Source organism: Staurois parvus, unplaced genomic scaffold (genome assembly GCF_062004578.1).
Source record: "Staurois parvus isolate SC_StPar_1 unplaced genomic scaffold, SC_StPar_1.0 ptg001044l, whole genome shotgun sequence".
NCBI classification, from domain to species: Eukaryota; Metazoa; Chordata; class Amphibia; order Anura; family Ranidae; genus Staurois; species Staurois parvus.
In genome coordinates this window covers 4,164,117-4,190,892 of record NW_028318840.1, presented here as the reverse complement: position 1 = coordinate 4,190,892, position 26,776 = coordinate 4,164,117, and the positions used below count along the sequence as shown (strand labels likewise).

Genomic DNA, 26,776 nt, shown 5'->3' with positions numbered 1-26,776 from the left:
GGCGAAAGGTAGCAACCGCCCAATGTTTAGATTAGGTATCACTCTACATAAAATTATTTAAGTTGCAATAATTTGAATTGAAGGCTCCCTTTGTCTTTTACACACCCTTCTATAGGTCCAGCATACAATATCTAAATGTATAATAAATGCCAGTTAACACAGAATAATATAAGGAGTCAACACGGGAAGCAAAATTCAATGCAGATGAAAAATTGAGCTATGGGGCAAAAGATATCAGCCACCCAACAGAGCTTTGGTTCAGCTCTAGAAATTCGACCAAAGAGTTGAAGGTTGCCTTCGTCTGTTATAAGCCTTTCATTAGATCCAGCATACAATATCTAAATGTATAATAAATGCCAGTTAACACAGAATAATATAAGGCGTCAACACGGGAAGCAAAATTCAATGCAGATGAAAAATTGAGCTATGGGGCAAAAGATATCAGCCACTCAATAGAGCTTTGGTTCAGCTCTAGAAATTCGACCAAAAAGTTGAAGGTTACCTTCGTCTGTTATAAGCATTTCATTAGAATCCGCATACAATATCTAAATGTATAATAAATTCCAGTTAACACAGAATAATATAAGGAGTCAACACAGGAAGCAAAATTCAATGCAGATGAAAAATTGAGCTATGGGGCAAAAGATATCAGCCACCCAACAGAGCTTTGGTTCAGCTCCATAAATTCGACCAAAGAGTTGAAGGTTGCCTTCGTCTGTTATAAGCCTTTCATTAGAACCAGCATACAATATCTAAATGTATAATAAATGCCAGTTAACACAGAATAATATAAGGAGTCAACACGGGAAGCAAAATTCAATGCAGATGAAAAATTGAGCTATGGGGCAAAAGATATCAGCCACTCAATAGAGCTTTGGTTCAGCTCTAGAAATTCGACCAAAAAGTTAAAGGTTACCTTCGTCTGTTATAAGCATTTCATTAGAATCAGCATACAATATCTAAATGTATAATAAATTCCAGTTAACACAGAATAATATAAGGAGTCAACACGGGAAAAAAAATCAGTGCAGATGAAAAATTGAGCTATGGGGCAAAAGATACCAGCCACCTAATAGAGCTTTGGTTCAGCTCTAGAAATTCGACCAAAGAGTTGAAGGTTGCCTTCGTCTGTTATAAGCTTTTCATTAGAACCAGCAAGCAGTTTCTAAAAGTGTACAATAAATGCCAATTAACAGAGAATAAAATAAGGAGTCAACGTGGGAAGTGAAATAGGATGTTCTGCATGCAGATGAAAGTCATAATTAACACAGATGCAAACATTTTAATGTCATAACTTTTGCCTGAACAGGACTGCATGTCAACAAATTTAAGAGTGAATTTCTTGCAGCTTTTGTACTGTTCAGAGACCAATTAACCCTTGGTTCTTCCAATTAATACATTGGAAATAATGGGTTCACTTCAAATCATCATAATTAGTGGTAACGAGAAGGAAGAAAGGCACTTATAACTCAGAAATATCACACTTCCCCATAGTATGTGTTTATTGGTTGGCTGTTGAGTTTCAAAAATATCCAAGATATCTCCGATAAACTTCAGTCTGTCCATTAATCAGTCTGCGTGTTAGATTTTATGCTGTAGATTTACGTTGGTTTTTTTTTTTCATATTTTACCTATAATTTTGCACTTTATTAATTGTGCTAGCCATTTTTGTATTTTTATTTTATTGAATGTCATGTTGCATCAAACGTTTTTTTTTTGTAGTTTTTATAGTTTTGCTCTATGTTATTGTGTTGCTGCTTTTTTTTTTTTCTTTTTGCATTGGTGTTTGGTTGTAGTTGATGTTGTCGATTTTATGTTGGGCCTTTATAAACTGTGCACGTCTTTGCACCTTATTAATGTTGTCTTGCAGGATAGCCGAATATTCTTACGGACACCAAAAGAAGTCCAACAAGAAGAAGAAGATCAGCAAGAACGACATCCGCCTGGTGCCTCGCGACGTTGAGGAGACAGACAAGATGAATGTGGTGAGCTGCTCCTCCCTTACCTCATCGCTAAATTATTTTGACTACCACCAGCAGACGCTTCCCCTTGGATGCCGCCGCACGGACAGCACTTTCCTTAATGTGGAAAACCAGAACACCAGGAATGCAGGGTCCAATCATGTCTACCATCACACCTTCACCAACCAGAGCCCACCACAACCAGACCTCATCATCAATGGGATGCCCCTTCCGGAGGTGAGTAGGCTGACCGATAACCTTCTCTTCTACTAGCTACCTGTTGTTGTTTGCAGCTTTGTCTACCCAAAAAAAAAAAAGCAAAATACATTCTGATTGGTGCGTTTTCTTGGAGGCTTGATCAGCAGGCAATGGTCTTCAGTGTTCACTTGGGGAATTTCCATGGTTGGTTAATGTTTTTCATTGGCATTTATTCTTTATTGTTTTTGATGGTAAATTTAAACTGTCCTGAGGTTGGATTTTACAGAGGAAGCCATCTTTGTACAAAGAAACCTAGGAAATATGTTTCATAAATGTTGAATTATGTATGCATAATGCCCAGGATTTAGGATTTGTTGGATTGTTACTTATCATATTTGTATTCAAAAGGCGAGGAAACAAAGATTTATGTTGTTTCTTTTTGTAGGCATGCTTTATTGGTTTCTAGGCAGCCATAAATTCACTTTTATTGCTTTTTTTCTGAAAATGCTAGCTTCCTGGCTGCAACTGCGTTGACTACTTCTGTGTTACAGAACTCTTCATTTGCAATCTTGCTCTGAGGCCAATATATTTGCTCAGGTTTCCTTTAAGATACACATGTATGAAAAAAATAAAAGTTTTTAGAATGTAGAACAGGAAACCGCACTGGTTACATAGTAACCCAGAGCAACCAATCAGCGTCCAGCTGGGGAAAGCTAATTACGGCTAATTGGTTTCTGCATGTTGGTGTACATCACTGCCGTTTGCATCAGGTTATTTAAATGTCAACGCCGCACAAATCCAATATTTTCATGTGGCAAAGTGGAATCATGAGCTGAAATGTTGAAATCATAATTTTGGGGTGGGGATGTATTTTGTAATAAAGCGTGTAGAATAATTATATAGTTTACATATAATATTGTCTGTAAACCTTTATTACTTTTTGCGAAATGGAGCATTTGAAAAGCTACAACTGAATGTGTTAGGGCAGAGTCAGTTGCTGAAAAGAGGATATTTTATTTAAAAAATATAGATTTAAATATTTTAAAAATTATTTATATATATATATATATATATATATATATATATATATATATTTATATTTAATTTTTTAAATATTTAAAAATTATATATATATAAAAAAGAAAGTTTGGCTATTAATACACTTTTATAAAAACGTGTTTAGAAAATAAAATATATATATATATATATATATATAATTTTTTAAATATTTAAAAATTATATATATATATAAAAAAGAAAGTTTGGCTATTAATACACTTTTATAAAAACGTGTTTAGAAAATAAAATATATATATTATATATATATATATATAATTTTTAAAATATTTAAATCTATATTTTTAAATAAAATATATGTTAATGTATGGTTAACACACACACATATATATATATATATATATATATATATATATATATATATATGTGTGTATATATAAATATATATTTATGTATTTATTTATAAATAGAAAGGCATTTAAAAAATAAAATTACTGCAAGAAATATTTTTGTTACATTGCCATATAAGATATAATATCTGTATATATAAATATAATATACTGTAGATATAGATAATATATCTCACATGTTGGTGTAACAAAAATATTTCTAGCAGTATTTTTATTTTCTAAACATTTTTTTTTATAAAAGTGTATTAATAGCCAAACTTTATTTATTTATTTTTTTTTAAGTTTTTCAATAGAGTGGAGAAAGGTTTGAACCCCTGTCAGAGATTAATTGCTAGTTACATGCAAAAGAGTTTCTAGATTATATATGATTGAAATCCAGTTGTGTGAATGATCGGTTTATTGATTAAGCGGAATCGCTTTGGAGAGACTGCTCATACGTGCCAAAGCAACCCCAAAAGAAGGTGGGGTGGGGCGTTATAGAGCCCAGAATTTATTTTACTGAATAGTTAGTGGAATAGGAGTTCCAAAACATTGGGGGGGGGGGGGCCTCAAACCTTTTCTTCCCATCAGCAGGGCTGATATATAATGTTGAATTTTGATAATATCTTTATCTATAAAATTGAATACTAGCACCTGCTCATTATTATTTATTTATTTCAGGTACTTCTATAGCACCATCAATTTACGCAGCGCTTTACATATATATTGTACATTCACATCAGTCCCTAACCCTCAAGGGGTGTGTAATCTAAGGTCCCTAACTCACATTCATACATACACATACTAGGGACAATTTAGACAGGAGCCAATTAACCTACCAGCATGTCTTTGGAGTGTGGGAGGAAACTAGAGTATGTGGAGGAAACCCACGCAGGCAGAACATGCAAACTCCATGCAGGTGGTGTCGTGGCTGGAATTTGAACCAACGACCCGAGTCTTGCCAGGTGGAAGTGTTAACCATTTAGCCACTGTGCTGCCCCAGCTAATGGCTCTACATAACAATTAGGGGTTTATAATGGGGGAAGCAATACCTCCCTGTACAAAAAAAAAAATAAAAAATATATATATGTGTATATATAACCTGCTAGCACAACACTGTGCTTTACAGCCCTTCCCTCAATACAAACAGGCTGACTGAAAATGATACAGTCTATACATTTCTTCTTAATATGGCTTTCTAGCTGTTTCTCAGCCAATTGTACTTTCTTAGCCGAAAAGATAGAGACTGGAGGGGGTCCCTATAAATGGGATCCCCCCAAGGAAATATGGAACAGCAAGGATGTATAAATGAAAATAGATAGATAGATAGATAGATAGATAGATAGATAATAGATAGATAGATAGATAGATAGATAGATAGATAGATAGATAGATAGATAGATAGATATAGATAGATAGATAGATAGATATGGATAGATAGATGATAGATAGATAGATAGATAGATAGATAGATATAGATAGATATAGATAGATAGATAGATAGAGGGATGGATGATAGATAGATAGATAGATAGATAGATAGATAGAGGGATGGATGATAGATAGATAGATAGATAGATAGATAGATAGATAGATAGATAGAGGGATGGATGGATGATAGATAGCTGACAGTTCATTCTGGTTTACCTTTAGTCGTGTAGCCTCCACCCTGTTGTTTCCCTAGCACCGGTCATCGGCATTAATGTTGTGGGATCGCTTTCATTCCATTGGCCCTTATGACTGCGGGATTAAAGAGCAGACGTTCGATCGTGCCCCAATTACTCGCAGAGCTCAGGTTTCTTGTGCAATGTGTGAATTTCCTTTTTATCAGCCATGCCAAGCTTTCTTTCACACATTTAATATGACTAAAGAGTTTACTGCACAAAATCGAGTTGATTGACAGCAATTTAGATGTTGCTTTACCACCCGGCACATGGTTCAAGTAGAGCTTTGAATCATCATATTTTTGATGGGGTCTGTTTATTCGAAGAGGGCTGTGAAAGTCATGACATAAGGGGTACAGTAACTGATAGCAACCAGGCGAGAGTACATTTACAGCACTAGAAAGAAAGAACTTTACAGTGCATTCACAATGTGCATCATTTTATTTTAAGAAGCTCTGCCTTTTCTCATTTAATAGCCATAGTGACTTTGCCGAGGCTGAGGTGATGTCATCAGGCTGCTGCAGGCAGGGGGAAGCATTCCCTCAGTCCTCTCTCCCCCAGTGAGTGCACATTGTAACTTTGTAAGTGAGAAGCGGCAACAGGGGCTGATCTGTGTCAGACATTTGCGCACACCGCCAAGGCCTGCACGGGCACCAGGATTTACAAGACTGTGTCATCTCTGAACTGGTGTCTCAGTCCAGAAAGTAGTTGGATAATTCCTGAACAAAGATGGCTCTGTCCATTGCACCTTCCTTGCATTGATACTTATTTATTTCAGGTACTTATATAGCGCCATCAATTTACGCCGTGCTTTACATATATATTGTACATTCACATCAGTCCCTAACCCTCAAGGGGCGTACAATCTAAGGTCCCTAACCCTCAAGGGGCGTACAATCTAAGGTCCCTAACTCACATTCATACATACACATACTAGGGACAATTTAGAAAGGAGCCAATTCACCTACCAGCCAGGGGCGGACTGACAACTCATGGGGCCCCCGGGCAATAGGGGATCATGGGGCCCCTGTGTCCTTGCCCAAACTTAAAAAAGCCTATGGAAAAGGTACCAGGGGCATCTCATGGGGCCCCCTACTGACCCCAGGCCCTCGGGCACTGCCCGAGATTCCAAATGGTCAGTCTGTCCCTGCTACCAGCATGTGTTTGGAGTGTGGGAGGAAACCAGAGTACCCAGAGAAAACCCACATAGGCACAGGGAGAACATGCAAACACCAGGCAGGTGGTGCCGTGGTCGGGATTTGAACCAACGACCCCAGTAGGAAGTGCTAACCACTTAGCCACTGTGCTGCCCCAGATGTGACTTGTAAAGCACCCCAGAAGCCCCAAGCGTCGGGAGCTGATCACTATTTGGATTTCAGCACCTCTCAGTTTGTAGGGCCTTCCCAAGAAAATCGGTCTGCCACGCTGGAACCTGGAGCCTGCTAACCAGCACGAGCTGCACTTTCACATCTCAATTTTTGAACATTGGGTGACTCAGCATGTCTGTCTTTCTTTGTGACAAGCAGAATTACAGAATTGAGGAAACAAAGAAACACGTAATTTGTAATTAGAAACACATTATCCCCACATACCGCAATCCCGGAACGGTAATGGTAATTGCAGGCCTGGTTGTGTAGAACAAATATCTCATTGTAGGTGACATATACATACTTGGTTAAGGGGAGCTATTCATAAAATATCCGTCATTATTCCGCCTGTCATACCTCGCTGGTGTGAACCGCCATCTCCGCAGTCAGAGTTATGTGGAGGATTAGGAGGTGTCAGCTCACCGCCCAAACATTCATATTTCTATTACTGGGGGCTTGGCAGACTTCCCCTGTTTGTTGTCTGCAGTGTGTTGGTGCTTGTTACATTGTAATTTGAGAAAGAAAGAAAGAGAGAGAGAAAGAGAAAGAGAGAAAGAAAGAGAAAGAAAGAAAGAAAGAAAGAAAGAAAGAAAGAAAGAAAGAAAGAAAGAAAGAAAGAAAGAAAGAAAGAAAGAAAGAAAGAAAAAGAAAGAAAGAAAGAAAATGAAGGAGAGAAAAAGAAAGAAAGAAAGAAAGAAAGAAAGAAAGAAAGAAAGAGAAAGAAAATGAAGGAGAGAAAAAGTAAGAAAGAAAGAAAGAAAGAAAATGAAGGAAAGAAAGAAAGAGAAAGAAAATGAAGGAGAGAAAGAAAAAGAAAGAAAGAAAGAAAGAAAAAATGAAGGAGAGAAAGAAAGAAAGAAAGAGAAAAAGAAAGAAAGAGAGAAAAAATGAAGGAGAGAAAGAAAGAAAGAAAGAAAAAGAAAGAAAGAGAGAAAAAATGAAGGAGAGAAAGAAAGAAAGAAAGAAAGAAAGAAAGAAAGAAAGAAAGAAAGAAAGAGAATTTGATTAGGGGGGCAGATAAAAGAAAGGATGGGGGGGAGGTAAAGTGAAATAAAATAAGGGGGGGGGGGAATATTAAGAAAGGAGTATTGACAGAGAGAAAGAGGAGGAGAGAGAACTGGAGGAGAGAGTGAGTAAAGAAGTAAGAGTAGGGCAAAGAGATGGCAAGAGAGAGGGTAAGAGAAGGAGAGAGGGAGTAGATATAGGGTATGAAGAGTGGAGGGCAAATAGAAAGAGAGGGGGAGAAGAGAGAGGGGAGGGAGGGGAGAGGGGATGGAGAGGAGAAACAGAGGAGATAAAAGGAGAGAAGAGAGGGAGGGTACGGAGAAGAGAAAAATGAGGGAGGAGAGGAGAAAAAAGAAGAGAGGGAGGAGAGGAGAGTGGGAGGAGAGAGAAGAGATAGAAGAGCGAGAGAAGGATGGGATAAGAGAGAGGGAGGTGAGGAGAGGAGAGGACAGAGGGAGGAGAGGAGAGAAGAGGAGAGGAAAGAAGAGAGGGAGGAGAGGAGAGTGGGAAGAGAGAGAAGAAAGAGGGGAGGGAGAGGAAATAGGGAGAAAGGAGAGGAGAGAGGGAAAGGAAGGGGAGGGGGAGAGGAGAGGTAGAGGATAAAGGGAAGAGAGGAGAGGAGAAATGAGGAGAGAAGAGAGGCAGGAGAGGAGAAAGGGAAAGGTGAGAGGGAGGAGGAGAGAAGGATAGAGAGGGAGAAGGGATATGAGAGAGGAGAGAGAGAGGAGAGGAAAAAAGAAGAGAGGGAGCAGAGAAGAGGAGAAAAGAGAAGAGAAGTGAGGGAGGAGAGGATAGAGGGAGAGAGGATAGGAGAGGAGAGGAAAGAAGAGCGGGAGGAGAAAGAAGAGAGAGGGAAGGGAGAAGAAAGAGAGAGAAGGGAGAGGAGAAGAGAGGAGAGGAGAAGGAGGAGGAAGGAGAGAAGTGAGATGAGAAAGGAAAAGGGAGAGGAGAGTGGGAGGAGAGGAGACAGGGGAGGAAGAGAACAAGAGGAAAAGGGGAGAGGAGGTTATAAAATTCAAAGGGAGACACTGATAGAAGGATGGTGAAGGAGAGAAGGAAGCACCTCAAAGAGAGAGAGCGGGAGAGGAGATATAGAAAAGAATCTGCACTTTTTCTTTGAATACATTTTTGCAGCTTTCCAGATTACTGTTCCTGTCTGCTCTTTGGCTAAAAAGACCTTTGCCGCACCCCAGAGCTCCTCGCCTCCTGTTAGCTGCCTATACCCTCTCCTTCAGTTCACAGTGACTGAAACATGTTAGATGTGCAGAGCTGTACAGTATAGGAGAGCCTGCCATGTGTCTGTCCTCCATCTCTCAGCGTGATTTCTGATATATATATTGCGTTGATGTCCTCAGTAAAGGACTGTCTATCCTATAGACTGCAGGGAAATGCTCAGCGCTCCTGTTGCTGCATTCAGCCTCTTCGCAGGCTCGCCTTAACAATTGACTTTTTATGATTTTCTGTGTTTTTGGAGCTTTCTTCGGCTCAGCTTCCCGGATAATAACGAGTCCCATGCCTCTACTTGCTTTAAATTGCTACAAATCCACCAGCGCAATTTTTCCTGCCGCACCGTAACGCGCCGGATGTCACCCGAACCCTTTGAATGATACCCTCGCATCTCCGCCGAAGTTCCTTCTCGCACGCAGCCGGCCCGATTGACGGAAACGCAGTTTATTTAATTGTATAAATTGGTCACAACGGGACTTATTTTTGAAGTTTAAATCCCATTATTAGCTTGTTACGAAATTAAAACAACGAGAACCAAATTGGCAGGAAAGACGAGTCAATCTGATGTGTGGAAATGAATTATCTGCGGGCGGCTTGACTTTCACTACAAGATATTAGACCAAAAACATGTTTCCCTTTTTTTTTTTTTTTTAAACCGGCTCCATTTTTCTTTAGTTCCTTTTTAGTTTCCTTATGTATTCCACAAAATCCATAATATGTTTTTTTTTTAATTCAGTCATTGAATTTATCAGAAAAGGTTCAATTTTGTGCAGGTGTACAGACCCGGGAACTCAGCACAGGGATGGTGGGAACCCCTCATAATGGGCACAGCAGGTGTACAGACCCAGGAACTCAGCACAGGGATGGTGGGAACCCCTTATAATGGGCGCAGCGGGTGTACAGGCCCGGGAACTCAACACAGGGATGGTGGGAACCCCTTATAATGGGCACAGTGGGTGTACAGACCCGGGAGCTCAGCACGGGGATGGTGGGAACCCCTTATAATGGGCGCAGCGGGTGTACAGGCCAGGGAACTCAGCACAGGGATGGTGGGAACCCCTTATAATGGGCACAGTGGGTGTACAGACCCGGGAGCTCAGCACGGGGATGGTGGGAACCCCTTATAATGGGCGCAGCGGGTGTACAGGCCCGGGAACTCAACACAGGGATGGTGGGAACCCCTCATAATGGGTACAGCGGGTGTACAGACCCGAGAACTCAGCTCAGGGATGGTGGGAACCCCTCATAATGGGCACAGCGGGTGTACAGACCCGGGAACTCAGTGCAGGGATGGTGGGAACCCCTCATAATGGGCACAGCGAGTGTACAGACCCGGGAACTCAGCGCAGGGATGGTGGGAACCCCTCATAATGGGCGCAGCGGGTGTATAGACCTGGGAACTCTGCACAGGGATGGTGGGAACCCCTCATAATGAGCACAGCGAGTGTACAGACCCGGGAACTCAGCATAGGGATGGTGGGAACCCCCCATAATGGGCACAGCAGGTGTACAGACCTGGGAACTCAGCACATGAATGGTGGGAACCCCTCATAATGGGCACAGCGGGTGTACAGACCCAGGAACTCAGCACAAGGATGGTGGGAACCCCTCATAATAGGCACAGCAGGTGTACAGGCCTGGTAACTCAGCACAGGGATGGTGAGAAACCCTCACAATGGGCACAGCGGGTGTAGAGACTCAGGAACTCAGAAAAGGGATGGTGGGAACCCCTCATAATGAGCACAGCAGGTTTCAGTAGACAGTAAAAGAACAGCTGTACATGGTTTAGAACCCTCCTGTAAGCACGTCTCCAGTGTTAGACTGACACCACTGCGTACTTCAAAACCTGATTACCTAGTACTGATGTCCCTTCCTTTCCCAGCTTGCGTGCTCCTCTGCAGTGGATGACAGGGAGCAGGGGCAGGACAAGATCAGCAACCAGGGGCGGACTGACCATTTCGAAAGTCAGGCACTGCCCGAGGGCCCGGGGTCAGTAGGGGGCCCCTGGTACCTTTTTCATAGGCTTTTTTGAGTTTGGGCAAGGACACAGGGGCCCCATGATCCCCTATTTCCTGGGGGCCCCATGATCCCCTATTGCCCGAGGGCCCAGGGTCAGTAGGGGGCCCCATGAGATGCCCCTGGTACTTTTTTCATAGGCTTTTTTGAGTTTGGGCAAGGACACAGGGGCCCCATGATCCCCTATTGCCGAGGGGCCCCATGAGTTGTCAGTCCGCCCCTGACAGGGAGCTATTATAAAAACAGTATTATGGTAGTTATATTCGCTGTTTTTATAATATAATACTTAATGGCATCAAGGTTTTTTTTTTTCCTAAATCTAGGGGTTTTGCTTTGCACGCCATTGTGAATGAATCTCAGACTCGCGGTCAGAGCCCCGTCGCAGCGGTTGGGGCCCGCAAAGCGTTTGTTGTGCCGTGGCCTCGTTGTTTTTTCGCTGTGGCAGAAATCAGAGCAATCTGCACATCCTGCAGTCACATATGCTGATCTGCGGAGTGTGCCGCACTTCAAGCGCCGCGCGGGGAAGCGTCTCTACAATGGCCACCTGTCAGTCAGGGAACGCCGCGCTTGTTGTGATATGTAGTGGCTGTTTAATGAGTGAAGCTTTTAGTCGAGCAGTTTGCGAATCTTGAAAAAGTGTTCCCAGGGGAGGCGTTCCTCCTGAAGTGTCGAAGCTGCAGGAGACATTGTCCTCTTTTTTTTTTTTTTTTAACTCTCTTATTTACAAAACGGCTTCCTTTTCTTTTCTTTTTTTTTCATCAAAAGTACAAACAGTCCACAAAGAATATTACAGAATATGCAAAAAGGAAATAAAAGACGCAAAAATTGAAAACGAACGACAGATTGCAAAAGATAGCAGGACCGACCCCCCAAAAAAATTCTTCAAATATATTAACCACTTCCAGTCCGGACACTTTTACCCCCTTCCAGTCCGGACACTTTCCCCCCCTTCCTGTCCGGACACTTTCCCCCCCTTCCAGTCCGGACACTTTCCCCCCTTCCAGTCCAGACACTTTCCCCCCCTTCCAGTCCGGACACTTTCCCCCCCTTCCTGTCCGGACACTTTTACCCCCTTCCAGTCCAGACACTTCCCCCCCTTCCAGTCCGGACACTTTCCCCTCCTTCCAGTCCGGACACTTTCCCCCCCTTCCTGTCCGGACACTTTCACCCCCTTCCAGTCCGGACACTTTCACCCCCTTCCTGTCCGGACACTTTTACCCCCTTCCAGTCCAAACACTTTTACCCCATTCCTGTCCGGACACTTTCCCCCCCTTCCAGTCCGGACACTTTCCCCCCCTTCCAGTCCGGACACTTTCCCCCCCTTCCAGACCGGACACTTTTACCCCCTTCCTGTCCGGACACTTTCTCCCCCTTCCAGACCGGACACTTTTACCCCCTTCCAGTCTGGACACTTTCACCCCCTTCCAGTCCGGACACTTTCACCCCCTTCCAGTCCAGACACTTTTACCCCCTTCCAGTCCAGACACTTTTACCCCCTTCCAGTCCAGACACTTTCACCCCCTTCCAGTCCGGACACTTTCACCCCCTTCCAGTCCAGACACTTTTACCCCCTTCCAGTCCAGACACTTTTACCCCCTTCCAGTCCGGACACTTTCACCCCCTTCCAGTCCAGACACTTTCACCCCCTTCCAGTCCAGACACTTTTACCCCCTTCCAGACCGGACACTTTCCCCCCCTTCCTGTCCGGACACTTTCACCCCCTTCCTGTCCGGACACTTTCTCCCCCTTCCAGACCGGACACTTTCACCCCCTTCCTGTCCGGACACTTTCACCCCCTTCCAGTCCGGACACTTTCCCCCCCTTCCAGACCGGACACTTTCCCCCCCTTCCAGACCGGACACTTTTATCCCCTTCCTGTCCGGACACTTTCACCCCCTTCCTGTCCGGACACTTTCACCCCCTTCCAGTCCGGACACTTTCACCCCCTTTCTGTCCGGACACTTTCACCCCCTTCCAGTCCGGACACTTTTACCCCCTTCCAGTCCAGGCCAATCTTCAGTTTTCAGCGCTATCACACTTTGAATGACAATTGCGCGGTCATGCAACACTGTACACATATGAATTTTTTTGCATTTTTGAGACAGATAAAGCTTTATTTTCGTGGTATTTATTCACCACTGGGATTTTTATTTTTTTTGCTATGTAAATGAAGAAGTCCAAACATTTTGAAAAAAGTGTTTTTTGCAAATAAATAATATTTCATCATAAATCTTGGCCAAAATTTATTTTGTTATCTTTTTAGTAAAAAAAATAAAATAACCCAAATTAGTTTATAACCAAAAATTATAATCTTTAAACATTTTTTTTACATTTTTATTTTATTTTTTTATATTATTATTTATGTTTTTTTAACATACTGTCACCCTAGCAGTACAGTGTCACCATGGTACTACTTGTGGGGGGTGATGAAGATTTTTATTTTTACACTGATTGCTTTTACACCCATAAAGGCTGTAAAAACAATAATTTCTCCTTCTCTCTGGCTGCATTCTTGCAGCCATTGAGAACTACTGTGTGAGTTGTGATTGGTCACAGCTTGACCACATGGTACAAGGCTGTTGTGAATTGCCCTGTACCATGTGATCTCTGTGATCATTCACAAATTTCACACGTAGTAAGCAATGTTGTCAGAAGTGACATCTTGCTTACTATTCTGCATGTGATCACTGATTGGCCAAATGGTGCTCACATGATCGGGGCCTCGCACAGAGGTCCCGTACGACCGGTGTTCCTCTGTGTCCGGAGGGAGCGCGCACAAGCAGGGGGCGGGGAGGCCATTTATAAAGGGCCACCGGACCCTGCACTGCCACTGTCCGGCCATTTATATACAACAGCCGGATGGGAGGTGGTTAATAGTAAAAAGGTTCGGTCCGAGTATGTAGGCCCTTTACAGAATCATCTAGAGGGGGTGACTGGGGACAAAGAGAAGGCCAATGTATGAAATCCCTTCTTCAGCTCTGTATATACAAAGGAGCATGGGGGAGCTCTTGTCCATAATGGGGGGTGGTACTAACACAGCTCCAGATGATCCACATTGGCTCACAATTGATATGATCCAGAAATATTTAGACAGAATAAAGGTCCACAGGTCCTTAAAGAATTGAGCTCTGTCATTTCAAAGCCATTGTTTCACATTTTTAGGGACTCTTTAATGACTGGCATTGTACCACTGGATGGGTGTAAGGCCTATGTGGTGCCAATATTTAAAAAGAGGTCAAAATATTTACCAAGTAATTATAGACCTGTTAGTGTAACTTCTATAGTTGGGAAGATACTGGAGAGTTTAATAAAAGATCACACAGAGGAGTTCTTGCTGGAAAAAAATATTTTAAGCAACAGACAGCATGGATTCATGAAAGACAGAAGTTGTCAAACAAATCTGATTTCTTTTTATGAGGAGGTGAGCAAAACCTTGGACAGAGGGGTGGCGGTGGATGTGGTATACTTGGACAGAGGGGTGGCGGTGGATGTGGTATACTTGGACAGAGGGGTGGCGGTGGATGTGGTATACTTGGACAGAGGGGTGGCGGTGGATGTGGTATACTTGGACAGAGGGGTGGCGGTGGACGTGGTATACTTGGACAGAGGGGTGGCAGTGGATGTGGTATACTTGGACAGAGGGGTGGTGGTGGACGTGGTATACTTGGACAGAGGGGTGGCGGTGGATGTGGTATACTTGGACAGAGGGGTGGCGGTGGACGTGGTATACTTGGACAGAGGGGTGGTGGTGGATGTGGTATACTTAGACAGAGGGGTGGTGGTGGACGTGGTATACTTGGACAGAGGGGTGGCGGTGGATGTGGTATACTTGGACAGAGGGGTGGCGGTGGATGTGGTATACTTGGACAGAGGGGTGGCGGTGGACGTGGTATACTTGGACAGAGGGGTGGCAGTGGATGTGGTATACTTGGACAGAGGGGTGGTGGTGGACGTGGTATACTTGGACAGAGGGGTGGCGGTGGATGTGGTATACTTGGACAGAGGGGTGGCGGTGGACGTGGTATACTTGGACAGAGGGGTGGCGGTGGATGTGGTATACTTAGACAGAGGGGTGGTGGTGGACGTGGTATACTTGGACAGAGGGGTGGCGGTGGACGTGGTATACTTGGACAGAGGGGTGGCGGTGGATGTGGTATACTTGGACAGAGGGGGGCTGTGATTGTGGTATACTTGGACAGAGGGGTGGTGGTGGGCATGGTATACTTGGACAGAGGGGTGGTGGTGGGCATGGTATACTTGGACAGAGGGATGGCCGTGGATGTGGTATACTTGGACAGAGGGGTAGCGGTGGACGTGGTATGTTTGGATTTTGCAACAGCGTTTGGCACAGTTCCCCACACATGGCTAATGTGTAAGGTAAAGTCTACAGGCTTGGAAAAATCTGTACGTAAATGGATAGAAAACTGGCTAAAAGATTGTATTCAGAGAGTAGTGGTTAATGATTCATACTCTGCATGGTCTAGGGGTGCCAGTGGTGTACCCCAGGGTTCAGTGTTATTAGTGGGGTACCCCAGGGTTCAGTGTTGGGACCCTTACTTATTAACATATTTCTAATTGATATAGCGTCTGGGATTCAAAATCCCATTTCAGTCTTTGCAGATGACACCAAGCTGTGCCGGGAATAACGTCCTTACAGGATGTCTCAAACTTACAAGCCGACCTCAATGCTCTGTGTAATTGGGCAACTATGTGGCAAATGAGGTTTAATGTTGCTAAATGTAAGGTTCTGCACTTGGGGGCTAAGAATACGCATGCATCATACATACTAGGGGGGTACAACTGGGGGAGTCAATGGTGGAGAAGGATCTGGGGGTTCTGGTAGATCACAAGCTTAATAATGGCATGTAATGCCAAGCTGCGGGCTCTAAAGCGAGCAGAATCCTTTCTTGTATTAGGAGAGGTATAGACTCCAGAGAGAGAGATATCATTCCCCCCCCCCCCCCCCTGGTACAAACGATTAGTAAGAACTCATCTGGAATATGCATGAAGGGGGGATATGATCACCATGTATAATACATAAGGGGGGATATGATCTCCATGTATAATACATAAGGGGGGATATGATCTCCATGTATAATACATAAGGGGGGATATGATCTCCATGTATAATACATAAGGGGGGTTATGATCACCATGTATAATACATAAGGGGGGATATGATCTCCATGTATAATACATAAGGGGGGATATGATCTCCATGTATAATACATAAGGGGGGATATGATCTCCATGTATAATACATAAGGGGGGTTATGATCACCATGTATAATACATAAGGGGGGATATGATCTCCATGTATAATACATAAGGGGGGATATGATCTCCATGTATAATACATAAGGGGGATATGATCTCCATGTATAATACATAAGGGGGGGGGATATGATCTCCATGTATAATACATAAGGGGGGATATGATCTCCATGTATAATACATAAGGGGGGGGGGATATGATCTCCATATATAATACATAAGGGGGATATGATCTCCATGTATAATACATAAGGGGGGATACGATCTCCATGTATAATACATAAGGGGGATATGATCTCCATGTATAATACATAAGGGGGGAGATGATCTCCATGTATAATACATAAGGGGGATATGATCTCCATGTATAATACATAAGGGGGATATGATCTCCATGTATAATACATAAGGGGGGTATGATCTCCATGTATAATACATAAGGGGGGATATGATCTCCATGTATAATACATAAGGGGGGATATGATCTCCATGTATAATACATAAGGGGGGATATGATCTCCATGTATAATACATAAGGGGGGATATGATCTCCATGTATAATACATAAGGGGGGATATGATCTCCATGTATAATACATAAGGGGGGATATGATCTCCATGTATAATACATAAGGGGGGATATGATCTCCATGTATAATACATAAGGGGGGGGATATGATCTCCATGTATAATACATAAGGGGGGATATGATCTCCATGTATAATACATAAGGGGGGGGGATATGATCTCCATGTATAATACATAAGGGGGGGGGATATGATCTCCATGTATAATACATAAGGGGGGGATATGATCTCCATGTATAATACATAAGGGGGGGATATGATCTCCATGTATAATACATAAGGGGGGATATGATCTCCATGTACAATACATAAGGGGGGATATGATCTCCATGTATAATACATAAGGGGATATTATCTCCATGTATAATACATAAGGGGGATATTATCTCCATGTATAATACATAAGGGGGGATATGATCTCCATGTATAAATACATCAGTGGTTCATATAGTGAACTCTGTGTAGTTATTCCCCCTGAGGTCATCACAGAGGACAAGGGGACGCTCTTTACGTCTGGAGGAAAATAAATTTAATCTCCAAACACGGAAAGGTTTCTTCACAGTGAGAGCTGTGAGAATGTGGAATAGTCTCCCTCAAGAGTTGGTTGTGATCAGCTCAATTGATTGCTGTAGGAAAGTCCTGGATTCTTTCTTGGATACACAGAATATAACTGGATATAACATTTATAGGTAAAGCTGATCCAGGGAATATCCGATTGCCTCTCGGGGGATCAGGAAGGATTTTTTTTCCCCTGCAGGAGCAAATTGTATCATGCTTTGCTGGGTTTTTTTTGCCATCCTCTGGATCAATGGTGGGTGTCGGATTATAACTTTGTGTTTTAATGGTTGAACTAGATGGACTTTTGTCATTTTTAAGCCAGACTAACTGTGTGACTATATGTAATGATAAATCCCAGGATACATGCTGTTTTTTGTTTTTTTTTAAAGAAGGGACCCAGCCAAATATAGAAAAAGAAATGAACAGTGCATTAAAATATAAAATAAAATGCAGCTTTTGCTGCAATACTCATCTTCAGCTCAGAGCTGTCCCCTTGCAGGACTTCTTTTCCACCACTGAATGGTCTTAGTCTTCGAAGCAGAGAGCAACCTTCAGACTGCGTCCTGCTCAGCTTGTCTTCTTTTCCAGCCACCTCCATTCTGGAATTAGACTTTATCTTGCAGGACCTGCATTCTTTACTTAGACAAGATAATGCTTCAGAGAGTATTGAATTTGGATACATCGTATTCTCTGTGTTTATTTATCTTCTTTCTGCATCTGGCTGCCCAAAGTCTCTTTTGATTGAGCGAGATCTGAGGGAAATGGGCGCCAGAGAAGAAGGGCTTTGACACACAGGGAGAATATTCACTGACGACGTGCCAAGTTGTCTTATTACATCAGAAGGAAATTATTGCAGGAGGGATGTTGCCGGGCAACCGGGCGGAATTATGATTTCAATTGCGAGGTTTACAGGATTCCGATGATTTGTTTAATGGAATTCTTTATATGTGATGGTGGGAGTAGTGTAGTTGTGACAATAGTTTCTTCACATTGCAGTTCTGGTGTGCTGAGATTGATTCCTGCCAGTGATGTGATCTAGCCCCTCTGGATGACACTGCTGCTCCTGCTTGTGGACTGTTGTCATCCAGGGCCAGGAAGAGGGAATAGGTCTTCAAAAAGAAGAATTGGAGGTGGTCTTTAGTAAGAAAGGGTGGAGGTGACCTTCAGTGGCCTTAAGTTAGAAGAGGTGGAGATTGCCTTCAGTAAGAAGAGGTGGAGGTGGCCTTCAGTAAGAAGAGGTAGAGCTAACCTTAACTGGCCTTTAGTAAGAAGAGGTGGAGTTGGCCTTCAGTGTTCTTAAGTTAGAAGAGGTGGAGGTGGCCTTCAGTGTCCTTAAGTTAGAAGAGATGGAGGTGGCCTTCAGTTGACTTCAGTAAGAAGAGGCGGAGTTGGCCTTCAGTGGCCTTACGTTGTGTAATAGTACTATATATGAGAACACTATCAAGGTGGCCTTCAGTTTGAAGAGGTGGCAGTGGTTTCCAGTAAGAAGAGGTAGAGGTGGCCATCAGTGGCCTTAAGTTAGAAGAGGTCGAGGTGGCCTTCAGTGACCTTAAGTTAGAAGAGGTGGAGGTAGCCTTCAGAGGCCTTAAGTTAGAAGATGAAGAAGTGACCTTCAGTATGAAGAGATGGAGTTAGCCTTCAATTGCCTTCAGTAAGAAGAGGTGGAGGTGGCCTTTAGTGGCCTTCACTAAGAAGAGATGGAGTTGGCCTTCAGTAGCCATAAGATAGAAGAGCTGGAGGTGGCCTTCAGTAAGATGAGGTGGAGTTGGCCTTCAGTGGCCTTAATTTAGAAAAGGTGGGGGTGGCACTTAGTGGTCTTCAGTAAGAGGAGGTAAAGGTGGCCTTTAGTGGTCTTCAGTAAGAAGCTGTAGGGTTAGCCTTAACTGGCCTTCAGTAAGAAGAGGTAGAGTTGGCCTTAAGTGACCTTCAGTAAAAAGTGGGGGTCTTGTACTGTATAGGAGAACACCATCAAAGTGGCCTTCAGTTAGCAGAGCTGGAGGTGGCCTTCAGTAGGAAGAGGTAGAGTTGGCCTTAAGTGGCCTTCAGTAAAAAGTGGCAGTATTGTACTGTATATGAGAACATCATCAAAGTGGCCTTCAGTTAGCAGAGCTGGAGGTGGCCTTCAGTAAGAAGAGGTAGAGTTGGCCTTAAGCGGCCTTCAGTAAAAAGTGGCAGTATTGTACTGTATATGAGAACACCATCAAAGTGGCCTTCAGTTAGCAGAGCTGGAGGTGGCCTTCAGTAGGATGAGATGGAGTTGGCATTCAGTAAAAAGTGGTGGTATTGTACTGTATATGAGAACATCATCAAAGTGGCCTTTAGTTAGCAGAGCTGGAGGTGGCCTTCTGTAGGAAGAGGTAGAGTTGGCCTTAAGTGGCCTTCAGTAAAAAGTGGCAGTATTGTAATATATATGAGAACATCATCAAAGTGGCCTTCAGTTAGCAGAGCTGGAGGTGGCTTTCATTAGGAAGAGATAGAGTTGGCCTTAAGTGGCCTTCAGTAAAAAGTGTCAGTATTGTACTGTATATGAGAACACCATCATAGTGGCCTTCAGTTAGCAGAGGTGGAGGTGGCCTTCAGTAGGATGAGATGGAGTTGGCATTCAGGAAAAACTGATGATATTGTACTGTATATGAGAACACCATCAAAGTGGCCTTCAGTTAGAAGAGGTGGACGTGGCCTTCAGTAGGATGAGATGGAGTTGACATTCAGTAAAAAGTGGTGGTATTGTACTGTATATGAGAACATCATCAAAGTGGCCTTCAGTTAGCAGAGCTGGAGGTGGCCTTCATTAGGAAGAGGTAGAGTTGGCCTTAAGTGGCCTTCAGGAAAAAGTGTCAGTATTGTACTGTATATGAGAACACCATCAAAGTGGCCTTCAGTTAGCAGAGCTGGAGGTGGCCTTCAGTAGGTTGAGATGGAGTTGGCATTCAGTAAAAAGTGGTGGTATTGTACTGTATATGAGAACACCATCAAAGTGGCCTTCAGTTAGCAGAGCTGGAGGTGGCCTTCAGTAGGTTGAGATGGAGTTGGCATTCAGTAACAAGTGGTGGTATTGTACTGTATATGAGAACACCATCAAAGTGGCCTTCAGTTAGCAGAGCTGGAGGTGGCCTTCAGTAGGATGAGATGGAGTTGGCATTCAGTAAAAAGTGGTGGTATTGTACTGTATATGAGAACACCATCAAAGTGGCCTTCAGTAGGAAGAGGTGGAATTGTGTATGAGGACATTAGTGACAGTTGGCTGGAGAGCAACTACTAAGAGAACATCATGGTAGGCAGTAGTTTTAATGAATTATAATGTAGTATTGGCATACACTTTAATCCTGAGAGTGTGTGGTTGTTCCATTCACTACTAACTAAACCAAAAGGAGAATGGCACTGTACATGTCCAAAAATATGGAAACTATTCCATATGAAAGCCCGCTTGAGTTCACCAGTACTGTGACCATGTACTTTTTAAAATTGTATTCATTTTGTCAAATTATTATTATTTTAGTTTTTTCTATTGATTTATTTGTGCTTGGGGTTACTTAGGAATAAATCCAACTCACGCACGATGCAAATACGATTTTCCAAACTGACTCATGTTAGCACTCAGGAACATGACTGTTTTGCATGGGCAATAAGTGCTTAACCCGTCACTGAGGATAATTTCCGCACCAGCCACAACAACAGAACAAAATGATTTACATAGTGAAATGCTACTTTGCATGGAGAGGAAAGAAAGTTCTGGACAAATATAATCCTTTATTTTTAACCTTTCTGTGAAAGCAGAACTCTAGGCCAACAGCTGAATACACAGATGACGTTATACATATGTGAGTTGCTTTTAACAGCCAAAGGATATGCATTTCTGATTTGAGATTTACAGAGCCCTCCCATATAGCACCACCATCCTGCTGACCTGACTTTTTGCTTTTTGCAGTTTAACAATACAGCGTGGTCACCTCCCCACCTCCAAGCTGTGGCTGGACAGTGATAGCACAGCTGGAGAATTGTGAGCTCACCTCTTTGCACTCTTCTTTGTCAATTTGCTCTTTTCCAGTATATCTGCGTGCAGCACACCTGGCTGGATGCTAATGTTACCCTTCATTTTCATGATACCTAGTCAGAGTCATGTTCTTACAATAGTTGTGCTTAACTCGCCAATGGTTCGCATTACATCTAACTAGATTCTTCAGGGCCCTGGTGCAAGAAACCACAAAGGGCCCCCCTGACCCCATCCCAGGGCCCTTTCCATTGGTCTCGGGGACCTTGTCACTGGTCCTGGGTTTTTTTCCATCAGTCCTGGGACCCTTTCCATCGATCCTGGGGCCCTTTCCTCCAGTCCCAGGGTCCTTTCCACTGATCCCGGGGCTCTTTACTTCCATTATTACATTTAGTACAGTAGTACTAAGGGGCCACTATGGAGGAAGAAGTAAGGAGGTGCTCTGGACAGGGATGTAAGGGGGCACTCTGAAGCTACTAAGATAGTACCTCCAGCGTGCCCCCTTACATCCTGCAGAGTTCCCCCTTACATCCTCCTCCAGAGTTTAAAAAGAGAATCTGGAATTTGAGCTCTCAGTAAGAGTAATGTGAGTGGCTATATAGCCAAAAGTCTAGGCACTTACCAATCACCTCCTTTCCATCAGTCCTGGGACCCTTTCCATTGATCCTGGGGCCTTTTCCTCCGGTCTCGGGGCACTTTCCACTGATCCTGGGGCTCTTTACTTCCATTGGTGGGCACTTTATTACAGTTAGTACAGTAGCACTAAGGAGCCACTCTTGAGGAAGAAGTAAGGAGGTGCTCTGGACAGGGACGTAAGGGGGCACTCTGAAGGTACTAAGATAGTACCTCCAGCATGCCCCCTTACATCCTCCAGAGTTCCCCCTTACATCCTCCTCCTGAGCTCAAAAAGAGAATCTGGAATTTGTGCTGTCAGTAAGAGTAATGTGAGTGGCTATATAGCCAAAAGTCTGGGCACTTACCAATCACCTCCTTTCCATCAGTCCTGGGACCCTTTCCATCAATCCTGGGGCTCTTTCCTCCAGTCCCAGGGTCCTTTCCACTGACCCCGGGGTTCTTTACTTCCATTGGGGAGGCCCTTTATTACAGTTAGTACAGTAGTACTAAGGGGCCACTCTGGAGGAAGAAGTAAGGGGGTGCTCTGGACAGGATGTAAGGGGGCACTCTGAAGGTACTAAGATAATACCTTAAGTGTGCCCCCTTAGATCCTGCAGAGTTCCCCCTTACATTCTCCTCCAGAGCTCAAAAAGAGAATCTAGAATTTGTGCTGTCAGTAAGAGTAATGTCAGTGGCTATATATCCAAAAGTCCAAGCACTTACCAATCACCTCCTTTGCCCAGTTTCATTGTGGGCTTTGGCTTTCAGGGAGGCAAGCTAGTGCAGAGATTGTGGGATCGCCCGCAAATCACAAACGATCAGGCTGGTGGTAAAACACTTTAAAAAAGTCCTTATCGGCAGGGGCGGACTGACAACTCATGGGGCCCCCGGGCAATAGGGGATCAATAGGGCCCCTGTGTCCTTGCCCAAACTCAAAAAAGCCTATGAAAAAGGTACCAGGGGCATCTCATGGGGCCCCCTACTGACCTCGTGTCCTCAGGCAGTGCCCAAGTTTCCAAATGGTCAGTCCGCCCCAGCTTATCGGTGACTTGGAACTGCACATGTGCAGCTCCGAATTCAACTGATTAGTGTGCTATTGAGTTCGGTCTCTACTGTGCAGCAGGTTGTATGAATATAACACACTCCCCACTGCCTGATCCAAGGATGAGCCTGGCATTTCTCTAATTGTCTGCTTCCAGGACAGGAGAAAAGTGCCTGTTACCACTGCTTCAGACACGCAGCCAACTTGAGGCACCCCCACGGTGGCAGAACGCCAGGAACCGGTCGCAAGAGCGACCCTAGTAGTTCCACCACTGCATCCAAACATTGTACGGTTTGGTCCTGCCTAGACCCTGCAGAGACTTCAGAAAACATTCTCAAAAAAGGTGCTGGGACCTTTTAGACTTGCCTACGTAGTCAGATGAAGGAAAACTTCAAATATGCTCAATAGCTCTGGCAAGGCGGCTTCCACACAGCAAGGCTTCCTTTGATGGGCACCCAGCAGTAGCTCAAATCATAGAAATACTGAAAAGAGCACCAGATCAAATCTGGTTAAAAGTCTTTTGTTTCTTACCAACAACTAATCTTGGATTCTTTTATCTGGTTTTGGCCTGGTGCTCATTTCTAGATATGCAGAGACCACCCACTCTCAGCCTCCATCTCCTCAATGGATGCCTTTTGCATGAATTCTTAAGGGTAGTCACTCAAATGCTGTGGTCCCGGCATTGGTGGGATGGTTGGTATCTATGCACACAATGTGAAGGCATAACAGACAGCCGTACTTGAGTTGATCCTGAAATTCAGATGACATTAGATTTTTGTGAATTTAATTGTCCCGAGCCAAATCCGAGTTTTTGCGTCATTTTTGACAAGGCTTCAGAGAATATTAGACCGAAGGCAGCTGCAAAGACTAATTCTGCCTTATATCTTCTTCTGAAATTGCCTGATCACCACTTAGCTTGACTGCCAGTCCTACCCAGTCCTACCCTTCTATCTTAGTATCCCTGGTCAATTTTTTTTGGCCCATTCCCAGGAGCTTCTCAATACCCTTTACATAATTGTCCATCATTTGCTGCTCTACATTGCATACTTTTTCAATTCCTATTGCCATCAACAGGACTTCCAGTTCACAATTCTCCAAATTTTGGAGGTTTGCTAATTTTTTTAAAAAGTTTGAACAAACCAGAACTGATTGAACTTTTCAGACATTCATTTATCTCTAAGCCTTATACAGATCTCTTGGTAATTTAGGCGTTCTCTATATTTCCCTTTAGCCTCAGTAGATTCGTCAAAGCCTGAACTTATACAATATTCTGCTGGTTATAAATTAGCGATTTCATTGCTTTTACAGAAGGTACTACCTGATCAGGGGTGGACTGACAACACATGGGGCCCCCGGTCAATAGGGGATCATGGGGCCCCTGTTTCCTTGCCTACACTCAAAAAAAGCCTATAAAAGGTACCAGGGGCATTTCATGGGGCCCCCTACTGACCGAGTGCTTGAATGATCCGTCCACCCCTGTACCTGATTAAAGGGTAGACCACGGATGTCAAACTGGCGGCCCTCCAGCTGTTGCCAAAGTCCCATGAGGTATTGCAAGATTGACAGTTATAAGCATGACTCCCAAAGGTAGAGACATGATATAGGAGATTTACTAAAACTGGTTGACTCAGAATCTGGTGCACCTGTGCATGGTAGCCAATCCGCTTCTAACCTCAGCTTGTTAAATTAAGCTTCAGCAATAAAACCTGTAAGCTGATTGGTTTTTATGCAGAAGTGGACGAGATTCTGAGTCAACCAGGTTTAGTAAATAAACCCCGATGGGTCTTGTAGTTTCACAACAGCTGGAGGGCCGCCAGTTTGACACCCCTGGGGTAGATCTTAACTTTAGATCAGGGGCGGAATGACAACTCATGGGGCCCCCGGGCAATAGGAGATCATGGGGCCCCTGTGTCCTTGCCCAAACTCAAAAAAGCCTATTAAAAAGGTACCAGGGGCATCTCATGGGGCCCCCTACTGACCCCGGGCCCTCGGGCAGTGCACGAGTTTCCAAATGGTCAGTCCGCCCCTGCTCTAGATTGAAACTCAAAAATAGTACCAATGTTTTATTTATTTTTTGTACTTTTTGCCAAATTTACTTCTCATGCTAAATTTTAGTTATGATTTTTTTTTAAAGGGACCATCACTCCAGGCTGAAACTCAGAAGGACAAAATAGTTCCAATATGATCTTTTTCTGAATTTATTTCTCATGCTATTAGATGTGATTTGTTTTTTTCTTAAAGGCACAATTTAAAAGAAATCTGTTTTTTAACAAAATTGCTCACGTCTCGAACTGTTTGATGTGTTTTTAAGAAGTCAGCTGGAGATCCTTTAATGACTGATTAAGATTAGTGTAGTAGCTGTGTGTTTGCATAAAATGCCCCGGGCGGTGGGGAAGAACTGCTAGCATGGGAGACTGAAGAGGTTAATGACAATGCTGGGAGAAATAAAAATATCACCATGGAAAAGATTTGGACAAGGATCATAAAAATATATTTTTCTGAATGTACCAGCTTGCCATTCAAATGGGATCCTGAGTGTCAGTGAGTTTGATGCGAACCCTGATGTAAGGGGGGCACTGATGGGGACACTAATATAAGGGTGACTCTGATGTAAGGGGGGACTCTGTCTCTGATGTAAGGGGGGCTCTGATGGGGACCCTGATGTAAGAGGGGGGGCTCTGATGGAGTCCCTAATATAAGGGGTTTTCTGATAAGGACCCTGATGTAAGGGGGGCACTGATGGGGACACTAATAAAAGGGTGACTCTGATGTAAGGGGGGGGGACTCTGTCTCTGATGTAAGGGGGGCTCTGATCGGGACCCTGATGTAAGAGGGGGGGCTCTGATGGAGTCCCTAATATAAGGGGTTTTCTGATAAGGACCCTGATGTAAGGGGGGCACTGATGGGGACACTAATATAAGGGTGACTCTGATGTAAGGGGGGGGGGACTCTGTCTCTGATGTAAGGGGGGCTCTGATGGGGACCCTGATGTAAGAGGAGGGGCTCTGATGGAGTCCCTAATATAAGGGGTTTTCTGATAAGGACCCTGATGTAAGGGGGGCACTGATGGGGACACTAATATAAGGGTGACTCTGATGTAAGGGGGAAGGAACTCTGTCTCTGATGTAAGGGGGGCTCTGATGGGGACACTAATAAAAGGGTGACTCTGATGTAAGGGGGGGGGGACTCTGTCTCTGATGTAAGGGGGGCTCTGATGGGGACCCTGATGTAAGAGGGGGGGCTCTGATGGAGTCCCTAATATAAGGGGTTTTCTGATAAGGACCCTGATGTAAGGGGGGCACTGATGGGGACACTAATATAAGGGTGACTCTGATGTAAGGGGGAAGGAACTCTGTCTCTGATGTAAGGGGGGCTCTGATGGGGACCCTGATGTAAGAGGAGGGGCTCTGATGGAGTCCCTAATATAAGGGGTTTTCTGATAAGGACCCTGATGTAAGGGGGGCTCTGATGGGGACACTAATATTATTATTATACAGGATTTATATATCAGCGCTTTACAATATAACGGGTGACAATACAGCAACAATACAGTTCAATGCAAGAGGGTTAGGAGGGCCCTGATCCTGGGAGCTTACAATCTAAGAGAAAGGGGACTCTAATGGGTACCCAGATGTAAGGGGGACTATGATAGTCTCTGTTGTAAGGGAAATTCTGATAAGAACCCTGATGTAAGGGGGGGCTTGGATGGGGACCCTGTTGGGGACCTTAACATAAGAGGGGTTCTGATGGGGACCCTAATGTAAGGGGGACTCTGATAGTCTCTTATATAAGGGGGGATCCTGATAGGGAGCCTGATGTAAAGGGAGACCCTGATCGTCTCTGATGTAAGGGAGATTCTGATGGGG

General features: G+C 43.8%; 1 protein-coding gene across 4 annotated transcripts in view; it reads left to right on the top strand.

Moving 5' to 3' along the window:
* Positions 1-26,776, top strand: part of PCDH19 (protocadherin 19) — a 305,467-nt gene that overhangs the window by 13,538 nt on the left and 265,153 nt on the right. For all 4 annotated transcript variants that reach the window (XM_089657937.1, XM_089657936.1, XM_089657935.1 and 1 more), the window contains one exon: positions 1,871-2,198. In XM_089657937.1, coding sequence (XP_089514063.1) covers positions 1,871-2,198 — 328 coding nt within the window. The remainder of the gene's footprint in view (positions 1-1,870; positions 2,199-26,776) is intronic.